Below are 24,627 nucleotides of genomic sequence, written 5' to 3'. Positions count from 1 at the left end.
TCTAGTGACGATTGATCCGTACAATTAATCGATTTCTTTTTATTACAGAGCTGCAAGAGATTCCGCGTTGGACGCCGATGTTGCCAGTTCCAATGCCTGGATAAGGTTGGCACTGAGCATTGGTCCGGATCTGATGTGGTTATTGTCGATGGTTCACATAAACTTGAAAAACATAGTGTATTGTGGACGCTGACCTTAGTGATGGTAATTGTAGTATTTTAATTTCTTTTTTTAATTAAAAATAAAGATTCCGATGGCGCCGTTGACGAAATTCGTACCTTATAAACGTCGACGATTAGCTTCAGCCATCGGGAAAAGTAGTGTAGTGTAAAAAGTAAAAGTAGTGTAGAAGTAGTGTACAATGTAGTCTGTTAACAAAGAATCATTTGTAACTGAATAATTATACCTCGAGAAGATTATACCTGAGTAATTATATTTATTCTTATTTTCTTCCCCTTTATTTCATTTGAATAGATTTTTGTATTCAAAGAGCGAGGTATGATTATATCAGACGGGTTAATTTGTTTTTACATATGTCAAAAGAATGAAAGGAGATGACGATGAATCGGTGACAGGTAGAAAATTGTAATCTGTTGTATTTCCATGGTACTGTAGTTGATTATATTTTGTTCAATATTATTCATATTCTATCATGTAATTTGGGAATATACATACATATACATATATAAAAATATATTAGATAGTGGTATACTTATCCCCTAATCTTTGTGATTTCTATGAAACTTTTATGATTCATTGTCACTTGTATGAAGGATGGAAATATAAAAAATTGATAAAATTATTAATAATATTTATTATTATTAAATTATTATTATTAAATGTCCAAATTGGACAAATTGTGAATTTCAATAAATAAATAAAAAGAAAAAAAAAGTTAAATTAGCATGTTGGTGGCTACCCACAGCGGGGTACCTGTTATTTTCTATAGGTTGGGGTTGATAATCAAGCTGATCCACTCGGATTGGTTATCACACCTTTTATTTTCTCTCTTATACAAAACACTTATACAAATCACACAGCAAACGTCTAATCTAACGTAATGTTACGTATAACAATATACGTATGGAATTTTAAATGTCATGAGGTTTGCAGCGGACTCAATTTTAATTACAGTTTTAATTACATTAAACATTTTGCTCATTGATGACCTTACCTTAATTTTTTTCTCCTTCCTCACTTTCTTCTCCTATGCGAGTGACACAGTAAGATTGATAGTAGCAAGCAATTTCATTAAAACACAATTTCCTTTTCCATTTGATGAACACGATACGAGACGAGGGAATGATTTATGAACATGATACGAGACGAGGGAAGGATTTAGGAACACGACTTTCGAGCGGTTTCAACAACTATTAAGTTTCATTTATAGCAACGAACACTGCCAAAGTTCATCAATTAATGTAATCGATCAATGTTCGTAATCAATAAGATTCGCGTAGGTGCCGTAGATGACGTAGATGAAAAAACGTAGACTAAACGTAAATGACGAAATTATGTATTAATTTATTTTAACGCGTTAAAATTACGCTAATGACAGTTGCGCCGTTCTATTTGTTCATATATTTAAGCCCTATATGCAACAAAGTGAACGTAGCATCTGCAAGCGTGTTAGTTGGACAACCACGAATTTTCGCATATATTGCACGAAAATTCGTATATAACAATAATCACTGCCATAATCATGGTCGAACGTAGATGACGAGCTTATGCATTAATTCACTTTAACACGTTAAAATTACGCTAATGATAGTTGCTCCGTTCTATTTGTTCACATATTTAAGCCCTATATGCAACAAAGTGAACGTAGCATCTGCAAGCGTGTTAGTTGGACAACGACGAATTTCGTTTCGCAAACACGGACACGTGAAACATTTTGAAGTTACGTGGACGCGAGAGTAATTCGTTCCCTTAAATTGCACAATTTTCATTTCTTTCGCCATGTATATTCGAGTATTGCATTTGAATTGCAGAGCAGTCGGAAGTAACGGCGCACGTCGTTGATATATCGACAGGAACATGAATTCTTTTTTCATAGGATGAATACTTTTTTCATCGAATTATTAAACCGAATCAAGTTTTCAAGTCCAATCATTTAATTTCATCGTTTTACATCGAACGTTTCAATCTTTTTTCTTTTAAATACCTTACTTATATTTCATCTCGTTGAATATTCCATATTTTTAATGCTATTACCACTTATTGGTAATTTCAAATATGTAATTATCGTTCTGAAGTTAGAAATTCGAAATAACATTCGTCAGTATATGATTCTACGTTTTATATAGAGTAATAAAAATGATACAATGAGTTTCGTTAAATAACCAAAAAAAAAAATTCTTGTTCCTTTTTCTTTTTTTTTTTTTTTTTTTTTTTTTTTTGGTTTTATGTATCCAAGGTCGAGAATAAACTATGTGCACGTTTCCTCTCGTTTCTTGTATTTTTATGAGGAATTCAGTCTTTTTACGCCACAGGAGTCTCAACGTTTTCGTTTTCACGCCTACGTTACGCTCGTTAAACACGTTCCAACAAGACCATGAATAAGGGTAACAGCTTTAACGTTTTCACATGTGTTAATTTATTATTTTAGACCTTAAATATTTTATTTATAAAATCTTTATTTAAACAAGTTACCATTGTCGCTACAATAAATCAATGAATGAAATCAGTTTAAATTTAAAATATCATTTCATAATTTCTCGTCACTTGTATCTGAAAACAACAAAAAAACGGTGTACCCACATCGTGCGTAGACGGGAAATTAAAACAGTGGAGCTTAATTGAAACACTGATCATATTCCGCGATTGTAAAACAATAATAGAAAATCGTGTTTCTTTTGAAGGGTATGAAATTGTCAGGAGATTATGCCATAAATGAAATTGGAAACTAGCTGGTCAAAGGGATTAAACTCAATTAAACTGAACTGTGTTATATTGTACAAAGGCTAGAGAACTGCTACCAAATATCTGCTAGTTTAAAGGTGTCCCTTATAAATTATAATTATATTTCAAATTCAATCTCCTAGTAATAAGTAAATTAATATTTTACCTAAAATCTGTGATATAGATAACAAAAATAAATTCTTTACATTATTCGTTAGTTTGCAATATAATTAGAATATTCTTTATTTTTATTTTCTGGTGTCTTTGTTATTCTTAAAAGATAAACTGCTTATTTACAAATTTAACACTGCATATGCTATTAATAAATCATTTTATATTTAATTTTGCAACCTTCAGTCATTGTTAAAACTTGTTGACAATACTGTCGGTTAATAGAAATTTCTAAAATCCCCTTGTTTCTACTCGATTAAAGGGTATATTGCAGAAACTATGTTAGCTACAGTGTTAGCTACAAATCACCTGTGTCACTCCATTAAACTTATACACAATAGTATTGATTCTTGTTTTAATTTAAAATAAAATATGTTATTGTAGGAATGAAGCAGAATGTTCAAATAATTGAAACAACTTTTTGTCCTATAATTAGTGCCTTTCATTTTAAAAATTAAAAAATTTTTAATCAACGATATTTGGAAGTTTCGATCTAAAATGACCAGGAATTGAAACAGAAAATATTTTGATGCCAGTAAATACGTATTCTTCACACATAAAACAAATATGAAAACAAACATCGATGTATATGAATGAATTTTGAAATGGGGAGGAATTATATGATTATACCCATTCTCTGTTGCGTTTAATTGTTTCAATTGATGTTTCATGAGAATTTTCATCGAATTTTTTAGAGATCCTGGCTGTAAGGTCTTTTTAAAATTATAAGAACAGATTCAAACTATAACATTTGAAAACTTGTGGTTACAAAACTTACTTGTTTCTCATAATTATTTAAATGAATCTATTCGGCATTTTGAGTGACCGTCCCTTTATGGCTCGGATAACACCTCTCCTTCCTTTGGGAAATTCCGAATTATCTGTCCTCCCCGAGCTGCAAACCTGATGACTTAGACAGTAGGGAAAAACATCAGGGAAAACCTCTGGCTAGAAAAGTACGATAGACGAACAAAATTTAACGGCTGATGGGGAGTATCAACAACATACAAGGACAATCATCAACAAAGTGTCGTACCGTGCGGGTGAAATACTGGAGTTTCAATAAGATCTTATAACCATCGAGTTCAGAACATCAAACTTTGTTTGCATAAAGCAAGTGTAAACAAAGTGTCAAATTACACTAACACTCGATCTATTAAATCCGTTCCACCTTGAGCGTTAATTCATTCAAGGTTCGTGGTATCGATCGATCGGTCGGACGTGCCCGGTGGCTCTTTAGTTGATGATTTGTAACAGAATCCTTGCATTAACACAGATTCTCAGAACACACAACTTCACCCAGCAGATATCGATTACAGTCAGTTGTCACTAACAATGCTAATATCAACAATTTCTTTACCTGTTGATCCTCTGGAAGTTTTAACTATATATATTCTCTAGGAACAGTAGGATTTTAATGATATAACTTTACTAATGAGATCTTAATGTCATAAACGGTATCGAAACTTCTTAATTAATGTCGTTATCGAAGAAGAGACTCGTAATCTTCTCAAACGAAGAGCACTTGATGTTTACAAGTAGAACTCGATATCTTAGTTTCTTAAAATGTGTTTCTGTGTTTACTTTCTAAATGTAAACTTTATTCAAAACGAGCCGTTCATTCGTTACAGGCCGTTAATAAAATTGCACTTTGCACAAAGGAATTGCCGTTAATAATTTAAGATTCTCTGCTCGTCGTACAGGGTATATATCGTAATTATTCACGACGATCGTAACGTTTAAGTCCAATTCGAGCTTAAAATCCCACGTGAGCTATACTACCACAATGGCCTGAATTTCTATTTGTTCGTTTACTGCCTGTTTGTACTCGGAGCATCCGTTGTAAATTACAGCAAAATCTTCTAATGTGTTCCAGAATATGTCTTCATGGAATTTCAATAATTTATTATATCTATAGATAACAAATGTAAAACTTATTAATTTATAATTAATATAAAATAAGAGAGCACGAAACTTCCTATTTTATGGACATATTAAATATTTGTAAAAAATTCTGTATCATTAGTATCACTTTAATTACTTTAAAGGATATAATCCCATAAAGCCGTGACCCCTGAAAGAATCGATGTTCACGCGTGACAAATTGGCGTCGTATGAAAGTTCCGGTATGAACGTTACTAGAGCTGATACCAGCTAGGGGCACAGGTATATGTTCTGGGTTCATTATATATTTATAAAGGGCTGCCGATTCAACGAGTGGTCCGGGTAAATTTAAATTGTAAATAGACAGAGATTTCAAGTAAAAGCCTGGATAAGAGCGGATATGGTATGAGAGTCTGTGGTGGAAAGAGGAACAGACTGCTTTTATTTGTAAAGTTTGAATTTCCTCGATATCGAAGGTGTTTAAGCCGCAAGTGTGTTTCATGTTAATCGTTCATGTTAATTCATTCGAGACCGAGATTTTATTGTAATACGATTCCTGGGTGTCAGTACGATCTGAATGTTTTGTTAGAATGATACTGTGCTTTTCTCTCTCTCGAATATCCTTTTCATATTTTAATTTTAAATCGATGACAATCTTAAATTTTATGCCTCGTGTTTTTAAAATATAAAATTATATACTATGTTATACTATAATGTATTATGTACAGTTATATATATTATGCCTACTGATTGATATGAATTTCTTTCGGTCTCGAATGCGTTAAAACGGAGCGCAAAGAAGTCGAAATTACTTATTGTAATTGGTAAAACATCGTGAAAGGCAGACAGATACAAGAAAGAAGTTAAACTATAAATTATATTTGCGACATTGTTATGTTTTTGCTTTCTTTAAGACTTTCATCAAGACAGCCGACCTATAAATATTAATCGACCAATTTCTCTAAGCTTGTAACTTCAAATTAATGTTTATATATATAAAGAGTTACGTATTAATGTATCTAAATATTTAAAAAGATGTTTAATGTTATAAATGATGGATATTAAAGATGTTCAAAAGAATGTAGTCTTCGCGTGTTCTTTATCATATCCCTGATCAAAGACACTCCAATATTATTACAATATCCAATTACATATTGATACACAAGATTATCATTTATAACATTTTGGTTTTCTTAATTGAGTTATTCATTTAGTACAAATGATAAGTAATTAGTAATAATTCATAAAAAAAAAAAAAAAAAAAAACGGTATTGTAGTAGAAATATTATAAGAAAACATTTTCTGTTTCAGTGTAGAGTTACTCCTTTTTATAGACAGTGTCGTACAAATCCGTACGTCTTTGAGAAAATGTATCTTTGAGAAAAGGTATCTGAGCCCTTACTTCCTCAACAACTTTCAAATCTGAGAGAAAAGAAAAACATACCAAGTAATAAGTAATGCTTGCTAATAAATTCAGCAAATACAGAGGGAGCCGGCAAAATCGATAAAACAACGAGACTCAAAGTTAATTACATCGTGGATTTCTCGCTTTTAACGTTAAGCTGGAAATTACCGATATCGGTGACCACCATATTTTCCTGAGTTTCCAAATCGTAAAGGATTTTCCCCCAGGGATTTGTCGACTGTGTATGTCCCCATGCGACATAACTTGCTGAAGGAACACGAGCCGGTGATATACAGGCGACGTATAATTGATTGTCATTCGTTCTGGAACGCTGAAGTAATGACCAGTGCAGTGGTCCAGTGGTCATATTGAATGCCGCCGGATATATCAGCATTTGGCAACCTAACACAGAGAAACGGGAAATATGAGACCACTGAATTTTAGTTAACTTTGTAGCTGCACAGTCCACATTCCATAATTTATGAATATGCGAGAACAGTCCTCTTGTCGTGCTTCTAATTCTTTTATTTATTTCATTTTCAGCGAATATACTGGTTTTTTAAATTAAGCTCCTTTTTATACAGAGTTACAGATTATATTGATTATATTTTATATAGAATATATTTAAGAAAGATAGTTACTTTCCTGCTAGTTAAGTATTGTTCGATTAAGCTACTGTACCTTTGTTCCGATAAATGCGTGCCATTTCCTCGAATATGATATCATAGCAAATGCCAATACCTATTTTCCAGCCCTTCACATCAAACATTGTTAGGGAATTACCAGGACTGAGTGAATCACTCTCTCGAAAAGTAATCTTGTTGGGAATGTCGATGTCGAATAGATGTACCTAATAATATAAAAATATAGTTGCTAACTCTATTGCTGTAACTTTTGTAATTTAACATCAATGTTACGAACTTTTAAACTTTAATTGTTTTTTATTTAATAACTGACAGCGTTTTTATCACTTTCTTTTATTAAAAAGTTTTATCATTTAATAATATTTGAGAAGGAATATTTTTTAAGAAAAAATAAGTTTTTTCCTATGTGAAAAATTTATGTTACAAAACAAATATATTGTCCAAATCTTATATATTATATTACGACAAAAATATATGTTTCTCGTATCAAGACGTATTTTATAAACCTATAACATATTTTTTAAATTATAGAATTGGTTATAGTACACGTATGTACATATGTATATTCCTAAATTATTCCTAGATAGAGTCACTTTCTCCACCCCAATATTTTCAATTTCAAAGCCACATGGAGGTATATTATTTACCTTCCGGTGTTTTCCTATCAAAGTTCCATCGGGACCCCAAATAGTACAGGTATTGTACAATTTATCGCCCTCTATTTCAGGTATCGTACCACCAACTACATAAATGCTGTTTTCTCTAGCTGCCATCGATAAAGCAACGCTCGTTTCACCATCAGGAATACTCTCGGCGTATTTTGGAAAGTATTCTGCATTGCAATATTTCAATTAATGAAAAATAACTGTCCTTTGTTCCAACCATAAATTAGGTTGAAATGTTTGTCAATTTTTTATTTTTTAAATTATTAAAATAACTAAATTTTATATTTCGATTTACTTAAATATATAATTACTTAGATAATAGTACATATAATAAATTGTTTCTACAGGTTCAAGATGAAAAATGAATATTTAGAAATGTTTAATTACAATCATGCTATTTGGGTTAGTACCAGTGACTTGTTACGTAACGACTTTGCTAGTACTTTTTGAAGCATAAAGTTAGATTTTAACTAACTTTAATTTTTAACTACTATAGGTGGAATTATAAATACAAAATAATTGATAATACTAGTTTATAAGTACCTAATTATTAGTATCTTAAAAAATATATTTATACAAAAATCACGATAATCATAAAAGTGGGGAAATTCTATATTCTCGAGTCAATTCACAATCTTTATGGAAGTATAAACGATAAGGTAATTTGTCTACTTTTACTTTTTTCTATATAGTTGTTATACATATAATAAATTATTAGAAAAAGAAACAAATTATTACGTATTCCATATGCCGAATTAAAGCATTCAGGAAGAGCGATAATATCAGCATTATGCTCTTTCGCGCTGGAAATGTAGGAAACTGCCCGCTCTACATTTTTGCTTTTACTTCATTTACTTGAAGTTGTACCAACGCCAAGCGAAATGCTAAAATGTTGGAAAATTTAAATACACTCGGTTATATATTTCCCATACTTTTTATCTATAAATACTTTATACATAGTGAATACTTTCTCGACATCGTTCGCACTACTTGTTTAGCGATGTTCGTAAGTATCATAATGTTCTTTGAGGTTATGTATTTTACTACTCGATATCAACATTACGTAAACAATACGCGGGGATTTTTAATAATTATTGATAAAGTTTAGGACATTAAATTTGATGTAATTGTAAACATTATTACATATTATAATTAAATGTAATTTTCAGTTAAGGGTAAGAAAAGAAATATACTTTTGTAAAAATACACTTTATTATAAAATCTGTATAAATAAAATTGTACAATTTATCTTGAAAGTAAAATGACCGAATACGTTACTGGAAAATATTACTGCCTACTAAATGATCGAGATCTTGATCTTTCTCGTCTTTTGTGTTTCTTTCTGTCTGCATAATCTCTGGGTTTCTTATCTCTAACTTTTTCTCTTTCTTTGCCTTTCTTTTTATGTTTCTTACTTGATCTTTCAGACGAGCAATCGTGCTTCTTACGTTTCTTTGACTTCTTCAATCTTTTTAATTTATAAGAATCATTACTATTAGAGTTACTTCTTTCTCTTCGTCTCTTCTTTTCAGAATCACTATCGCTGTCATCATTAGATTCGGAGCGCCTTTTTCGTCTTTCTGATTTTTTATCCCCCACTTTATCATACTTGTTCTTATTCTGCATCGTACTTCCGATTTTCTTTCTTTTATTACTACTTTTGTCACCATCTTCACCGTCTTCGGGGTCAGGGGACATTGATCTTTTTCTATCCATCTTTTGCTTGAGTCCCTTGGATTCCTTGTCCTTATATTCCTCATACTTTTTTGTATCTGAAATTAACCCCATAAAATACTGAAAGCTAAAACCTCTACATTTATCATATTTTATATAAAAATAGAAGGGACCTTTAAAAAATTGCATGCAACAACACACTTACAGGTACTCTTGAATTAGTTTTTCTACATGTCCGATTATGTCTTTATATGTATATGTCAATTCAAATTTGTTTTCTTAAAAGTCCCTTGATGAAAAACTAACACTTCATATTAACTTTGAACTTTTGAGTTCTTAGAACATTCTGATTTAGTCACTGGCCGTACCATAAATTCATTTACAGATATTATATTTCCACCAAGAGCTAGTTTTATTATGAGCCTTCCTGCATCATCATCGAATCCTTCTATATGACCATAATTATTACTTTGTTTTCCAGCTATAATTTTCACAAATGTTCCTTTCTCGATTTTAACTTCTTCCTCTTCTTTTTTGGAATCTGTATTTTTCTTCTGCAATGCTACTTTGTCTGCTCCAAGACCCATACCTTTTGGTCGTAATTCTGGTATGACAGCTGCTACTAATCTGTAATAGTTAGAATAAACGATTGTGAAATAAAAAATGATGTTCTCTGTTTACTTTCCAATAAGTGATGTATTAAATACATATAATTAATTTAATCCAGAGTAAAATTCATACTTTTCATTTCAACCAATTCCCTTTCCTGGTTGCCATCCCATTCCCCTTAACATTGCTACACCAAAAGCATCAATAGGAATTTTTTCATAATCTTCTAACGTAGACTGAAAAATACAAAACGATATTTATAATATGCAAATGTAATACATCTGCGCATTGCACATCAATATGTTGATAACGTACCTGTTCTTTGCCTCCTAATGATTCATCTTTTACTAAAGGTAAAGTTAAATCATTTGTTTTAGTTTCATGTTCATTCTTTGACTTAAGTTCCTCAATGATTTCTTTAGCCGCTTGCTCTTCTAAAGTAACAACTTTATTTTCACTATCTTCAACTGGCTCTTTCTTTCTATATTGATATTATTGGCGATGTTTTTCCATTAGATAGCTTTGATTTTGCCTCGTTAACACTAGCGTCTCCTACCTTTTCCTTATCTGCCTTCGGAAGGTAAATGTCTGCATCTATTTTATTAACAATTCTATCATGCCAGGTTTTTGAACCTAGTAATGGAATAATTAGAGGTTCATCTTTTTTTTCTTCCTCACTGAAATAAAAAAATTGTTTTCAAATATATATATTCCGCTATTGGTGATTTTTATAGGTTAGGTTGAGGTTATATGTTTCTTGATTATAAATTTTACTTTTTGAACTCACCCTATTACTTTAATACCTTTCTCATCGAGGCATTCAATGTAATCAACTTTCTTTTTTTCTTGTGGAATAGCATTTTTTAACACAGGTTTCTTAATAGATTTCTTCTTTCCTTCTTCTGCCATTTATTCGTTATTTTAACACTGACTTATAGATCAATACACATGTATATACTAGACATAAAGATTGATGTCACTTGAAACTATGTACATGAATCTAATATCTTATTATACTTTATTAATCTACTCAAAATTACTTGCACATTACTAAAATTTCATTCCGACAATGTATCAAGCGCCTGAATAAGTGACATTAAAGTAAACATATATGAGAGAGGAAATAAGAAGAACTGACGCCTATGGTTTTCTATGTTACAGAGCTAGTGCTGCACCATACGGCCAAATGCCGAAGGTGGCTTATGCTAGTATATACCTGCCTATACGTTTCAATCAGAAAATCGATATTATGTGGTCGTGTGAAAATTCACATTTCCCTAGGAGCTGTATTTTGATAGATTTAAGCTTCTAATGGAGCATTTTAAACGTATAGAGTATACTATGAAGTAGATAGTAGTGCGGATCATTTTATATTCATAGAAAATTTGAATGTATAGAAATGTACAAAATGCTCATGATATGCAAAGATATGCAAAATATTCAAAGTAAACCAATCATCAAAAAGTTTAGAAGGTGAAACAAATTTCTTTAATAACACCTAGATTAATTTTTATTTGTTAACAATCCCATATATAACCATAGCTTTCGCCCGGCGCATATACGCGCCCATACATGCGTTAATAAGATAAGAGGAAATAAAAGACAGATTATCGATAAAATACACTAACACATATGTAATACGTGGATATATTATCACTCAGATTACACATATTATATATTATAAGGGAATATGTATACCACGTATATATGTAGAACGAACATTTCAAACTTGTTTATAGCCCGTGCGCACACATACATGCACGCATACGAACAATTTTTCGAACTATAATTCTATTAATAATTTATAACCATTTATATTTTTATATTTTTATATTTTTATATGATAACCATTTATATTTTTTAAAATATGTTCTTATGGCATACATATTTATTCCACGCTTCATATCTATCCACATCCGTAACTGTAGGTGACATTGTTTTTAACAATTTTGCTATTATTTCATAATTCTTTAATTCATATTTCAAAGTCGTAACAGATGTTTCTTTTTTTTTTTTCAAGTTTTTCCCATATTGGACTTATTTCTAGCAGCCATGCTTGCTTACAAAGCAATTTTATATCCACGCAAGAATATTTTTCAGTAGATTTTATTATGTGGTTTACAATATCCATATTCTCTAATAACTGGTTGCTAAGGTATAATTTGAACATACCAAGTCGAGTAACTTCATTTGGTAATGATAAGTATATTTTCTTTTCAAGAAAAAGTCTGCGTAAAGCTGCATCAATGTCCGTAATAATATATTTACAATAAATATTATTGTTCTGTTATATTAATAATAACAAAGGAATATTCCGCACAACACAATAATTAAGATTAAGATAATGAATAATTATGATATTAAGATATTTTCTACTTAGAAAACATTGAAATAGGGTGATATACATACCACGGGCAATTAGTTGCAGCCAAAAGAACTACATTAGAATTTTCGTTAGATACTAATCCATCCAATCTAGAAAGAAGTTCTGATCTGATTCTCTTTGCAGGTTCAGACAATGTACAGTTTACTCCTTTATTTGTGCCTATCCAGTCAATCTCATCGATAAAAATAATTGTAGGCGAAAAATTATAGGCAAGTTCAAATAAAACCTGTTCAGTTTAACAAATGTATTTATTATTTATTAAATATTATATTCAAAATTCCTTAAATTCATTGTTTCATCACGAACGTAATATCATTTCGTTTTCCAAACAACTATTCTATTTATATATGATTATTATTATATATGATATATTCTAGAATCTCTTCTTCGTAGACAAAGGAAATCAACTTAGACGGATATACTTCTCGGGATCACCTCTCCATTTGCTCACCAATGAGCTGGCCGTTATGTTAAAAAAGGTGCATTGGCATTCTGTTGCGACTGCCTTCGCCAACATCGTCTTCCCTATTTCGTAATTGCTTGTAAACATGTACGGGAATGAAAGAAATACGAGTATCTTACCTGTACCAGGTGGTCCGTATAGCAGAATACCTTTCCAGGGAGAAAATGGGCCTTTGAAAAAGATAAGGTACTTGAGGAGATACACAATGGCCTGCTTAATAGCAGATTTACATTCCTCTAGGCCTACAATGTTGTCCCAATATACATTTAATTTTGTCAGTATGATTTCCTGCGACAATACAAAGATGAAATGGCGCATAATCTCCGTATTAATTTCCGTAAGTGTTATGTAATTCGTTATTTAAAACTTTACTGAAATCAGTATTTACAATACGTATATTAATCGAAAATAACTTACGCATGAAATGTCTTCAATAATCTTTCGTAATTCCAGATTGTCTATATAAAGCTTCTGAGCCTATTTTGATATCTTTGATTGCGTGGATTGTTCCATTAAGATGTTAAATAGCTCCTCTTCTGATGAAGATTCATCGCTTTCATTGGCGAAAATTGATGTCACTGTCATTGCGAGATTAATATCATCCGTAGCATCACCCCTCATCTTCTGTTGTGCATTCCTCCCTTTCACAGACCCAGATACAGACTCACTTCTCGTTTGTTTGCTAACAGATTTGACACGTTTTACTACTTCTTCGAAGATTGAATGATATTGTAATCGATACGTTGAATACGTTGAGAACGTTGAATAGTGTTAAATAATTTAAATTCTTACACTTTGTTCGCATTTGTCATTTCCCTCGTCTTTATTTCCTTTTCAGTTATTTTCTTGCACAATATAGGATATTTTTGGAATTTCATCTTGTAATAATTTTCATATTCTGTAAGAATAATTTCCAAATCGACGTTGTCGCAGACTCGATATTTCCGAGGTAGACGAGCTTCCCGGATTAATACATCGCTAATGTCTACATATCTAAAAAATATAATTTTTAATTCATTGAACAAATTTTATGCTATGAGTACACACTATACGATAATCATCAATTAACTGTTTTATTTCTAGGTAAGACAGACAAAAAGAATGTACTGTTTATTTATTATTATATAAATCCTCGGCGATAATTTTTTGCCTTCTGCTTTTTAATTTCTAATTTTTAAAGTTTGAATTTAAATATATTTTCATTTATAACTAGTTAATCTACGTTATCGATTGAGTTATTCTATAACTACTGAGTTACCGATGTCGATTTTCAAATTTTGGTTCCTTCCCCTCTTTCCGCACTAATTTCTATTTCGATTGGTCACCGATATTATTCGAAAAAATTGCAACTAAGAAGATATCTAAATTGCAATGTACTCACCCATTGCGTTCCAAATAATCACATATAAGGTACAATATGTTCCGATTACGTTCCGAAGTACGACTCTCCTCCTAATGCGACATTTATTTTTTTTATTATTAACAATAATTATTAATAATATAAAGATTTTCATGCAATTTTCTGTTACATTGCGAGTTTAATAAATTTGTTACACATAATTTTGTTATCTACTATCTTGATACGTGCAAAGATAAATCTGAATGATATATAATACAGCGTAAATGGCTATAAATAATTAATTATTGACAATAATTATAAGAATTATCGAAAGAAAAAATCATAGATACTATGTGCGAGTGTAAAATATCACAAAAAATGAACAACAATTGTGAAAAACGCAATATGGCAAATCAATGACAAAACACACTCATGACTGTCATGGAAGTTCCAAAGTCTAAAATCTAGAATATTCCTTACCTCTTTTCGCAAATTATGAGATATCTTATTTGTGGTACCTTGCAGCGATAAATCACCGTTCATTGTGATAGTTTTAAATGTGATAATGATATCCTTGTATTGACTATCGTTTTTCGATAGTTACGAGAATTTTCGTTTATTACTTTGAGACAATCCGTCACTTCCTTTCTCTTATAATGTTTCCCTTCAACTCCGTTGAAAACTGAGCATCAAACAGGAGACGAACGATTTGTTCGCACACATAAGCAGGGTGCGAATATAATGATGGAATAGTCGAATCCCGTCTACTGTATAGTAAGACGGATGCGACATGGAAATAGAAAGAGAAGGCTGTATATAAGCATTTTCTGTCCTTGTTTAATCAGGCATGCACACTAGTGGACACTGACGGCGCTCGTTTACCGTTGTTACACATTTCCGGCACAAGTACGCGGGCATTAGAGAAGAACGGAACGGTCTCTCTCTTTACCCCTATATCGCGTTTTTAGTTCGCTCACGCGCTCTGTACTTATATCTATTACATTTCCACCATAAGCAGCGGCCGTGCAGTGACTTACAAAAGTTTCGAACTCGCGGACGTTTAATCACGTTCCCTACTCCGAAGGGGTAAGTACAAAGTTGCTCGTCTCAGTACTCTTGTTAGAAGTTTTATCATCTCTTTCATTTCGTGGCTACAAGTTTTTCCAGGAAATTCTTATCGTTTTACAAGGGCTGTGGGACACAATGACGTCAGCTATCGATCATATACGCGAATTTGTTGTAAATTAATTAGGAGAATATCTGGAGTTCTTTATCGTTGCCAGCTGTAAAATATTAGAATTTTTCATTTATAATTGTCATATTTTCGACTCTTCCGTTGCCAAGACCATCTTGAAAGATTTTTGGTATGTTCCATCGCCCTTGTTAAAAGTGTGCCCATTGGTTAGCTATATTGATTTTAAAAACCAATACGTATATCAAGTTTATTATCTCACAGAAACAAAGAAATTCGTTTTATTAACGAATTTTCGATGTTTCTTCTCAATTTCCTTTAGCATCGAACGAAGAACATTATTTGATCAAACGTTTCATCGTTCAGATTATATTTCGTTTAAAAAGATTGAAATTGATATTGAGATAAAATCAAAAAGTATCCGTTGTTCTCGAACATTCTAGTATTCCTTCGCCGCTCGGGAGAAAGACAGGTATGAGGAAAGAGGATATTTTTTTTATTAACTTTTTAATATTGATATTTCGACAAATATTGACGTGTGCAGTGAGAAAATCGAGTGAAATTTTGAATAATATCGTTTTAATAATTTGTGAAACGAATTAGTTTGGTTTTTTCCATTTTTATTAGTTTCCGTCAGTGCTGATTGACGCGCCACTCCAGTTTCCATTTCCGTTTCTCGAAATTTCCTACGTCCTTGGTCTTTGGGACTCTTTGCCCAGGTAACTGCATTGCTTCTGGGTACGTCTCACCGTTCGGGTCTCTCGAGCTTTCGGTGTCAGTTGTTACCGTTGAAGGAAGAGAAGCTGGTGACGGATATTATCGAATAAATCGTTTATTCTGGAAAAGTTCGAGTAAGTTCGTTCTGTTTGAATAAATCAAGACATAGATCAATTTTTATCGTATCATCGTGATTCGCCATGTCGTACGTTTGGTTTCGGGATACCATATGTTTTTAATTTGGTACTTTTAATTTGACATTTTACGGCTATAATCGTGACAAGAAGATACTTTCAGTGAGTTATAAATATTTTAAATTATAAATTATAAATATTTGTTATAAATTACAATCATACTACGGGGAAAAGTGAAACATATGTTTTCTTGTGGAACGATTCATGTGATAGTAAATTATTCGAAGCATAATAATGCTTAATTAAACATCTATACGGTAACATTTACGGACGAATATTGGGGTAATATTATCGCGTCGCTTTAATCTGCCATTTAATGATTTGATTGCGGTCTTTGAAATGGCATCACAGATGCTGGTATAATATCACACGAAAAAGGAAGGACCACCAAGTGCACCAGTGCGTTGCAGCCATCGGGGGTGGATTTGACGCCGGTGCCGAGGAGAGGCGCAGAACGTGTTCGATCGACCCGCGAACGCAGCCCGTGCTCATACTGTGACAGAGTTCGTTTCAGTTAGTCTCAGTCGCTGTTTGCCCGTCGACAGCGTATAGTCGCGCCGGCCAACGATTATTTTTTCTTTTTTTTGTTTCTCGATAATTCTCTCGCAACACTCGTTCTATACGTACACCATCAGTTTATCGCGCGATCATTGTTCCCGCTTCCCCTACCTTGTCACGTCCTTCAAGGAAGATTTCCCTTCAGTTTTTTGTTGTTTGGGGAAAATTCATCGCTCGGACACATGGATTTATCGACACGACGATTTATCGAGGCATCAGCGTGATGTACTTTTCAAGTTTCATATTTTCTCTATGATACTTTCTAAGGAGAATTTAGAACTCGAAAGATATCAATTTCCAGGAAATTTATGAGACCATCGATAGGTTTGAATTTAATTAACTCTCTTATAATTGGTATTTCAATTTTTCAATTCCTTAAATTTAGCTTTCTTTATGCTGTTGGACGATATAACGCGGGCATTTTATGATATATCCAATATATTCGTATATATAGTTTACTTTATACATTCGATAAATTTCCTTGGTTGGCCGGCCTGCAACTCACATACGGCACTTAATAAAAATTTGTTTCGTTAGAGGTCGGTGTTTGTTCATCTTCGTCATAAAAATGTCATGACGTCATATCATATCACAAGGGTTCTTCTGAAAGCTAGATATTCGATAACAAGATTAATGGTTTTCGGTAGCTTGCAATGTCAAGCTTTGAACTGGCGGGATCGCCTTGCTGTCAAATCGCCATTCAGCAGCGACCATATTCTTTAACTACGTTCAAGACGTATATCACGCTACAGAAACCATCAAAGGAGGATAATTGCAAGTTAGTTGCCTCTTAGAAACGAGACAGTTGGTTGTTACTTGTTATCCGTAGTTGGTAGTTGTTCTCCTTAGTCGCCACATATTATAGAGACGACATTCATAGTCACCAGTTGCCTTCGCTAATAGTTTCTTGTTGTCTGTAGTTAGTTCTCGTCATCGCTATGTATTCCATCAACCACGTAAAATTTAACATATAGGATTTTATTCATTTTTATTCTTTCTGTAGGAAGATTCTTTAAGTAATATGAATTTAAGTAACTATTTTATGATACAATAAGGTGGAAAAACGATTATTTTACGTAACGTAATTTTTTAAAGAACTTTGAATTTAAAGGATTCAGATAGATATCTTAAACGTAATTAAACCCTCCATATCGTAACAAATTAAAAGAAATTGCGCAAGAAAGTACAAATACATTTAATGCATAAAACATATATTTAAAATCCAAATGTAGGCGTTGACGCGTGCGTGCTACATGTTCGAAACGTTCGTTACATCCGCGATAAAATTTGTAACGACGAAGAAGCTTAACATATGGTGTGCTTCAAGACGACAGTAAAAAGTGTTGGCGGATTTTTCGAAATTTCTTCCATTCTTAATAAAAATATATTGTATAAATATAGTAGGATTTTTCAAATTTAAATAGTTATAATGATTTGAAACTTTACAATCGTACGGTTCTGTTTTATCCTTTGAATATACCTGTCATTTTCATATCTCCTTTTAACTAAACTAAATATTTGGAAATCCTATAATTTGTACACTTTTATTTGTGAATAAGATCGATGAAATTAAAGCGTAACTATGCTTTCAATAATGGCTTCGATGTATTGCTCACCATTATGGCGGATTAACGTCTCTAAGTGATCGACCTTAATCACTAAATGGCAGCCGCGATTCAGTGGTAGAGCCTTACACATGACGGACATTGCAAGCGCTTCTAAGACGTCTATTGTGAAACGTTTCCAATAGCATCGGTTACGACGACGGTGAAATCCGAATAGAAATATATATCGCGTATCGCTTCAGCCTGACATGTCTTAAAATAACAATTCACAATTTTTCGTTCTTAAAAAAGAAAAAAAAAAGTCTATAAAAATTATATGCAAATAAAATAGATAAATGGATAAATGGTTGTACAAATTTATAAAACAGATATTACAAATATACGTAAATAAATTACATATTTATAAATTGTTTGTTTAAATATCTGTTTGTTTAAATAAATAAAAGGGATATTTACGACTTACAATGAACTTACAATGAGTCCTGTTTTTAGTTTTAAACAAAGCAAAAACGGATAACAACTTTTTAAAATGTAAAACTCAACGCAACAGTGGTTTTTTTAAATTAATCAATAACGTTCAAAGTTAATTAATTTAGAGTGGTTTGTACATTTTGTATGCTCGCCGTATTTTAACGTTTGATGTGTAACGTTTGATGTAGTACTTGATGCCCGAAAAATCGAAAAATAATTAAATTTGATCGTTTCGTCGAATTTACAAGTGTGTATATTCGTGTGAAATCCTATGTGCTTGTGTATGCTGATGTGAAAGGTGGTAATATATTTTTCTTTTTTCGATTATTGTTGTCAACTTTTGTGTGGAATAAATCAATTCCGTGAATAGAAGTGCAATCAATACAGCTTACTATGAAATGATAGCACAACAACAGTACATATCGCCATTGACGTCAGCTTCACAAAATTTCTCGAGTATCGAGGTCGTCCATTTGGGTTAAGAATTTATTTCCAAAATCCCACAAGCACGAATATCTTATGGAAATCCACTGTATTTCCACAGTAATTTTTAATAATCAGATTCCATATTGTATGCTACGATTCGAGGCAAATCTGCAGCTAATTATTATCTTTGCTGCCTTTAAATACCATAAATAGTCGTCCGTAAATTTTAAAAGATTTTCTGTGCCATACTTATATTGTGTATTTTAGTCTTAAGGTGCGGGTCGTGTTCAATTAATTGAAAGTGATGAAACTGTAATGGGTCACGATAGTCAAATATTAAAAATGGTCTCGTTGGCTACATTTAAAATCTTTACGAGATATATATGCATAGTACGTTGCTACTAGCAACGGGTAGCGACGAGCAATAGAGAACAGTACCTTCCTTATCTCGTCGTGATTATGTACATACCAGTAATGCACAGTACTCGTACTGAATATCTTACAACATCTACATAGATTTTCAGATTTGTTTCGAATATTACCAGCATAACCATGATAGTAGAATTCTGTTACAGTATTAATTCTATAGTGCCGTTATGCATAATACAGCCCTAAAATGTTTCTACAAATATACGAATATTTTCGTCAGCTACTATATTCCAACCATGGCTTATTATGAAAGGAAATATATAACGAAATTACTTGTTTTTTTAGACTAAATTAGTTTAATTTGAATAATTTTAGTAATTGTGTAGGATCGAACAACAACTTATCATTAGCTTCACTCGAGACTTGATTGCACGTAGCAACGTAATTGCGTTGGAACTGAGGGTAGAAAACAATGTCAACCGTTAGACGCGTCCGTCTGGCGAATGTGTAACGCGTGAATAATAGATGGCGGCAATCACTTGAACCCTACTTATAGCTGTCTCGGCTTATATCGTAGCATTCAACCTAGGGTATAACGATAGGGATCATTAGAAGTTCAAAGGCCGGCTGATCAGCCTCATTTTGTTCCATTTTTTAATCAAGCGATGAATCGACAAATTGTACAGATTTCGATGGTTATCACAGTTCTCTGGGAATTTTGAAGCGCGGTTCGTCGAATTTAGTCGGATTGGCTACAGACTCTTTTACGAGCAGCTTGAAACTCGATCTAGTTTCGAGAAAATGAAAAATTCGTTTTATCTCTTTGCTTCCCTGTTCCTTCCTTCCTCTTTTTTTCTTTTTTTTTTTTTTTTGCTTTTTACATTGCGTTAAGACCGGCTAAATAATATTGATTGCCATGGACGTTGGCTGGTTTAAAATCACTGACATCGACGATAACAAAAGTAAGTTTGATGATCATTTATCTGAGCCGGTGTTATTCGACTTGAGCTCTGCACATTTGTTAATATTATTCTAGTAGGGATGAGATACTACAAATTTTAAATAACTTCGATTAAAATTATATTATAAAAATTATATTACATTAACGTTTAGAAGTCAATAAAGTGGAAAGAATTACGCGAGATAATGTAAATATAAATTATATTACATGGAAACAATACGGCTAGGTAATTTGAAACATTCTGGCTAAAATTGCATTCTTTCAAAGTTAGGACGTACAGTATTTACAAAGTAGATTAAGTATCAAATGGGGTACTTAAGAAAATTCATGTTATCATTCTTTAGTAAACATTTTCAGCAATAGCCTTAATAGCCTTCTGCAAAAGCTGCTTTACGTTACGTTAACGTATTCATTATTAATATTAATCATATTGTTCTTATCTCCTAGGGGCATAACAATCCATTTTTATATTGTGTTAAAGCTAAATTTCTATTAGATTGTCGCAAAATTTTCTTTCGTTTTATAAAGAAATGATAGATACAGAAAAAATATCGTACATCTATCATTTCTTTATAAAACGAAAGAAACTTTTGGAACAACCTAATGTTTCTCTACAACGACACTTCTACGATGTTAAAATATTTGATAAAAATATTTGATAAAAATATTAAGAAATTCTAATATTGATTTAAACGTATCGATTTATTTACTTTTCGCTGCCAGAAATTGTTAATTATGATTTCCACTTGAAAGAGTATTTCATATTATGAGGATAAATGATCAAATTCATCTCTAATATACACGTTAGAGAGTCATTTATAGCTGCAATCCTGTTTACCGCTCATATTCCTGGAACTCGATAATTCACTAGGCGATTGCTTTAACCGTGCAGAATACATCCATAAATAATTAATCGCTATTAATATTCCATCGACTTTTGAAAATCCCTGATGTGATCTATTTCACGTGATGAGAATACGTGTAAAGTGAGGTTATTGCTTGATTATCTTTAGTCGAATAAATCGAGTGATTCAAATTATAATGCGGAAGAAAGTCAAAACTATGTATATTATTTTTTTCAATTTTTATGTATCATTTGACGGAAGGAAATTTGGTAAGTAAGGTTCACCTTCTTTAATGTCAATGATTTTGACATATGTTATTAAGCTCCAAATTCTAAGCAATCTTCTATATATATATGTAGTATCTTAATGGGTCTTAGAGGAAAGGACAAGTAATGATGTTTTGATTTAATAAATAATATTCGAAGCAACGAAATGATTACAATGCTGTCGTACGTCTTATTCTCATAGACGGCTTCCGACTTCCCGATTCACACTCTTCGGCTTCTACACTCGCTCGCTCTCGCTTCTCAAGTCACACTCTGCACACCTTTTGCATCCGTCTTCTCCGGCTGCTCAACTAACACTGCCTTTAGCGTCTCTTTGTCTTTTCCCGTCCTATCGGACACGTGTCCCGAAACGCCCGTGGCCAGAGTCACGCAGGCCCTTTCCACGAAACTATCCACTTAAAAAGAACCGACGACACATTGATGTACCCGACGATGCCGCGGCTCTCGCGGCATTGTTTATGGTTCGGCAGATATCTTAGGCCTTCTGTCCACGATACTACATATATAACATACGTATAATAGTCAAAGTTCAACTACCAAGTATACGCAAAGCTTTTATTTTCAATTTATGCGATACACTATGTTTCATGAATTTATTTGCTAACGGTATTGAAACAAATAACGAGCAGAGGACGAACTATCCGTGAACTGTTTTGCCAACGAGTACGCTTCCAATATTTTCTGTTTGAGAAAACACACTTGTTGCTGTTGCAACTCCAAATATTTTTACAGCCGATGCTTTTGCCAGGAATCATCGGCTAACATGTAAAATAGAGAAAAGCCATAGTTGATTGTAATGGAAATTTAGAAAACCTGAAACTCGATATAGAAGGGAAAAATAAAGGAAAGGAAGGGAGAGATAATTGGAAGCTTGGGGCCAGGATTAATTCACTGAAACCGGGCTGCTTGTGTCATCACGAAACAGAATTGCCAGTACGTCATTTCTGTGCTCCCGTCCTCGTAAAAACGGTTTCACTCGTTAAGAAAAAACGAATAGGCGGTGAAGAGAGAAAAAAGCAGACAGAGAGCGCTTTTAAAAAGCTGACGAAGCGTGCGTTGCCACAACGAGACACACGGTGCTATTTGTCGTTTTAAATTGGGCCGCAACTTGTTTTTGAGATCTTTGCTAGAGACATGTGAAAACACGTTGGAAGTATATTTCTTGTTTTTGTGGAATTTAGCTGGAAAATGAAAAATAACGTAAAACATGTACTTACGACTTACAGGGTAATTGAATGTATACACTATAATAACCAGCGATTTAAGGCTTTAAAAGATCGAAAGAAAAGAAAAGAAAAGAAGAAAGATAATATGTTGTGGCAGTCTAACTCGATCTTAGGAAATAGAGAGGGAGGGAGGGGCGGAGGCACAGCTTGTTAATCTGGAAAGAATACAAGCATCAATTTCAAGCACTTATAGAGAATCAAGCGGGCTTGTTAAGGTCGTAAGTTGGACAATTATCCCGTGTTAGGTTCAATCAGCTTAGTTCTACACAAAATTGATCGAATCATGTGAAAACAAATGTATTCTGATTTTTGTCGCAGATATTTCTGGTCTACGCACTCCAGTGCCAACACAGCAGTTATTGAAACAGCTGATTTTCTCCTATTCTAGAGCGACAACATCCCCTGATCTTTTACAACCATGAAGGACCTGTACTCGAAAATACTTGCAAATCTCATCTGCTTGCAGGTTATTTTTGTCTTCCCGTCAGGGGCTGGTAAGTTGATACTGATTAATTATACCATCGAAATTCTATATAATGGCTACAAAAAATATTTGCATCATTACCCTCATTTCCTAACGAAGCGCGTTTTTTTACCAAGTTTTATATTTCATTTGATAGTATCAAATCTCTGTAGTTACACGAAAGTATTAAATGATAGGAAACTTGATATACACGAATTTAATTAATTAATAAGTTAGTCGATATACAGCCATTATTATTTCATGTGAAATATTACAACGTCAAAAACTTAACGTTCTTGTACGTACAGTATTAATCACAAATTGTAAGAATGTTTACTGATAAGCAAAATAGATAATATGGAAAACGCAGACCTATGGAAAGAGAATTCCTGACATTAGACAGGAATACGCGATTGCACGAAATATTTTATGGTATGTCTAACATGGAGAATATATGCGGCGAAGTACGAAAAATTCATCCTGAGATATGTATACGACCTACGCGGTACGGGACGTGTTATAAATGGTTTCCGCCACTCAGCCGTATTTGAATTTGTGAACACGATCGAACAAATGACGCGACAATTATTAATTGCCGTCTCTGCCTTAGTAACGATTCGCGTTGGAACGAGGTCGAATCGTTCCGATTCCACGCTCGATTAACAAATAATTACAGTGGACATCAATTACTTGGATGACCTTCGTCATTTCAGCTTAAAACGATTAATTTGATCAAACCAACCAATTATTTCAATTAATACAATCTGCACTTTAAATTCGCACGTCTTGTGTATACACACCGGGCCAGAGAAAAGTTTTCATTCGTTCGAGTAGAACCTTCGTAGTCCTTGAGGACGCGTGTCGCTTCTCGTGCACCTAAAGTTTCGCTCAAATTAACCGATTTATTTGAATTCGAGCGAGTGAAAACCTCTTTGTCACCGTGAGTTTGTTACTTAATTGATACTCTTAGATGCCCTTTGCTTTCAATCTCTTACATCCATTCTTAATTAGTCAAGTCGTTTGACTTTTGACAAGTATTTTGAAACCATTTTACTAACACCAACCTACTTTTTTACTTGAGATTATCCGCTATTTTTATTCAAATGTATATGTACGTATATACACTTTTGAATTTTAAACGAACCTTCTATTATACCTATATCCTTTAAGTGCCGTTTTAAGTTTCAAGAGACTTTAACTCGGATAGCTCGA

General features: G+C 32.8%; 3 protein-coding genes and 3 long non-coding RNA genes across 16 annotated transcripts in view; 3 read left to right on the top strand and 3 right to left on the bottom strand.

Moving 5' to 3' along the window:
• The window catches only part of LOC126921536 (omega-amidase NIT2-like), a 72,147-nt gene extending 63,982 nt beyond the window's left edge, over window positions 1-8,165 (bottom strand). Inside the window, exons 1-5 of one of the 5 annotated variants that reach the window (XM_050733234.1) lie at window positions 7,982-8,162; window positions 7,653-7,837; window positions 7,043-7,211; window positions 6,530-6,763; window positions 6,342-6,378 (exon numbers count right to left, since the gene is read on the bottom strand). In XM_050733234.1, coding sequence (XP_050589191.1) covers window positions 6,342-6,378; window positions 6,530-6,763; window positions 7,043-7,211; window positions 7,653-7,837; window positions 7,982-7,997 — 641 coding nt within the window. In that variant the 5' untranslated portion in view covers window positions 7,998-8,162. Of the gene's footprint in view, window positions 1-982; window positions 4,021-4,950; window positions 5,147-5,814; window positions 6,379-6,529; window positions 6,764-7,042; window positions 7,212-7,652 lie in introns of those variants that run through there. The other 4 variants (XM_050733245.1, XM_050733238.1, XM_050733233.1 and 1 more) reach the window with 4 other exon arrangements.
• LOC126921552 (uncharacterized) overlaps window positions 1-24,627 on the top strand; it is a 63,456-nt gene that overhangs the window by 17,383 nt on the left and 21,446 nt on the right. For 2 of the 6 annotated variants that reach the window (XR_007712375.1, XR_007712371.1), the window contains exons 2-3: window positions 12,717-13,139; window positions 13,256-13,598. The exons of 2 other annotated variants lie outside the window; for them this stretch is intronic. This is a non-coding gene — a long non-coding RNA (uncharacterized LOC126921552). Of the gene's footprint in view, window positions 1-12,716; window positions 13,140-13,255; window positions 13,599-15,048; window positions 15,228-15,871; window positions 16,185-24,627 lie in introns of those variants that run through there. 2 more of the 6 variants (XR_007712373.1, XR_007712370.1) reach the window with 2 other exon arrangements.
• The window catches only part of LOC126921537 (omega-amidase NIT2-like), a 67,250-nt gene continuing 48,437 nt past the window's right edge, over window positions 5,815-24,627 (bottom strand). The window contains exon 6 of the transcript XR_007712366.1: window positions 5,815-5,871. The gene's annotated coding sequence lies outside the window, so the exon portion shown is untranslated. The remainder of the gene's footprint in view (window positions 5,872-24,627) is intronic.
• LOC126921532 (nucleolar protein 58-like) lies at window positions 8,864-11,117 on the bottom strand. Of its 2 annotated transcripts, none has more exons than XM_050733225.1 (5): window positions 10,741-11,117; window positions 10,269-10,630; window positions 10,056-10,189; window positions 9,664-9,971; window positions 8,864-9,442 (listed from the first exon to the last, which is right to left on the bottom strand). In XM_050733225.1, exons 4-5 carry the CDS (start codon window positions 9,929-9,931, stop codon window positions 8,958-8,960), a joined length of 753 nt encoding a protein of 250 aa, XP_050589182.1. In that variant the 5' UTR covers window positions 9,932-9,971; window positions 10,056-10,189; window positions 10,269-10,630; window positions 10,741-11,117; the 3' UTR covers window positions 8,864-8,957. The 2 variants fall into 2 exon arrangements, with proteins under 2 accessions (XP_050589182.1, XP_050589181.1); XM_050733224.1 differs by having other exon boundaries at window positions 10,086-10,189.
• Window positions 11,445-12,582, top strand: LOC126921555 (uncharacterized). The gene is made up of 2 exons (XR_007712382.1): window positions 11,445-11,877; window positions 11,974-12,582. It is a non-coding gene; the product is annotated as an uncharacterized LOC126921555 (long non-coding RNA).
• LOC126921564 (uncharacterized) lies at window positions 17,114-23,378 on the top strand. The gene is made up of 2 exons (XR_007712393.1): window positions 17,114-20,595; window positions 23,271-23,378. It is a non-coding gene; the product is annotated as an uncharacterized LOC126921564 (long non-coding RNA).

The sequence above is a fragment of the Bombus affinis genome, chromosome 10, assembly GCF_024516045.1.
Source record: "Bombus affinis isolate iyBomAffi1 chromosome 10, iyBomAffi1.2, whole genome shotgun sequence".
Lineage (NCBI taxonomy): Eukaryota > Metazoa > Arthropoda > Insecta > Hymenoptera > Apidae > Bombus > Bombus affinis.
The sequence above is the reverse complement of the archived record's forward strand: the minus strand, read 5'-3'. Positions and strand labels throughout refer to the sequence as shown.

Coding starts and splice junctions, on each gene's coding strand:
- LOC126921532 (XM_050733225.1), bottom strand. CDS start 9,931: ATGGGTCTTGGAGCAGACAAAGTAGCATTGCAGAAGAAAAATACAGAT. Junction 9,443..9,663: donor TAAGAACTCAAAAGTTCAAA/GTTAATATGAAG, acceptor GGTTAATTTCAG/ATACAAAAAAGTATGAGGAA.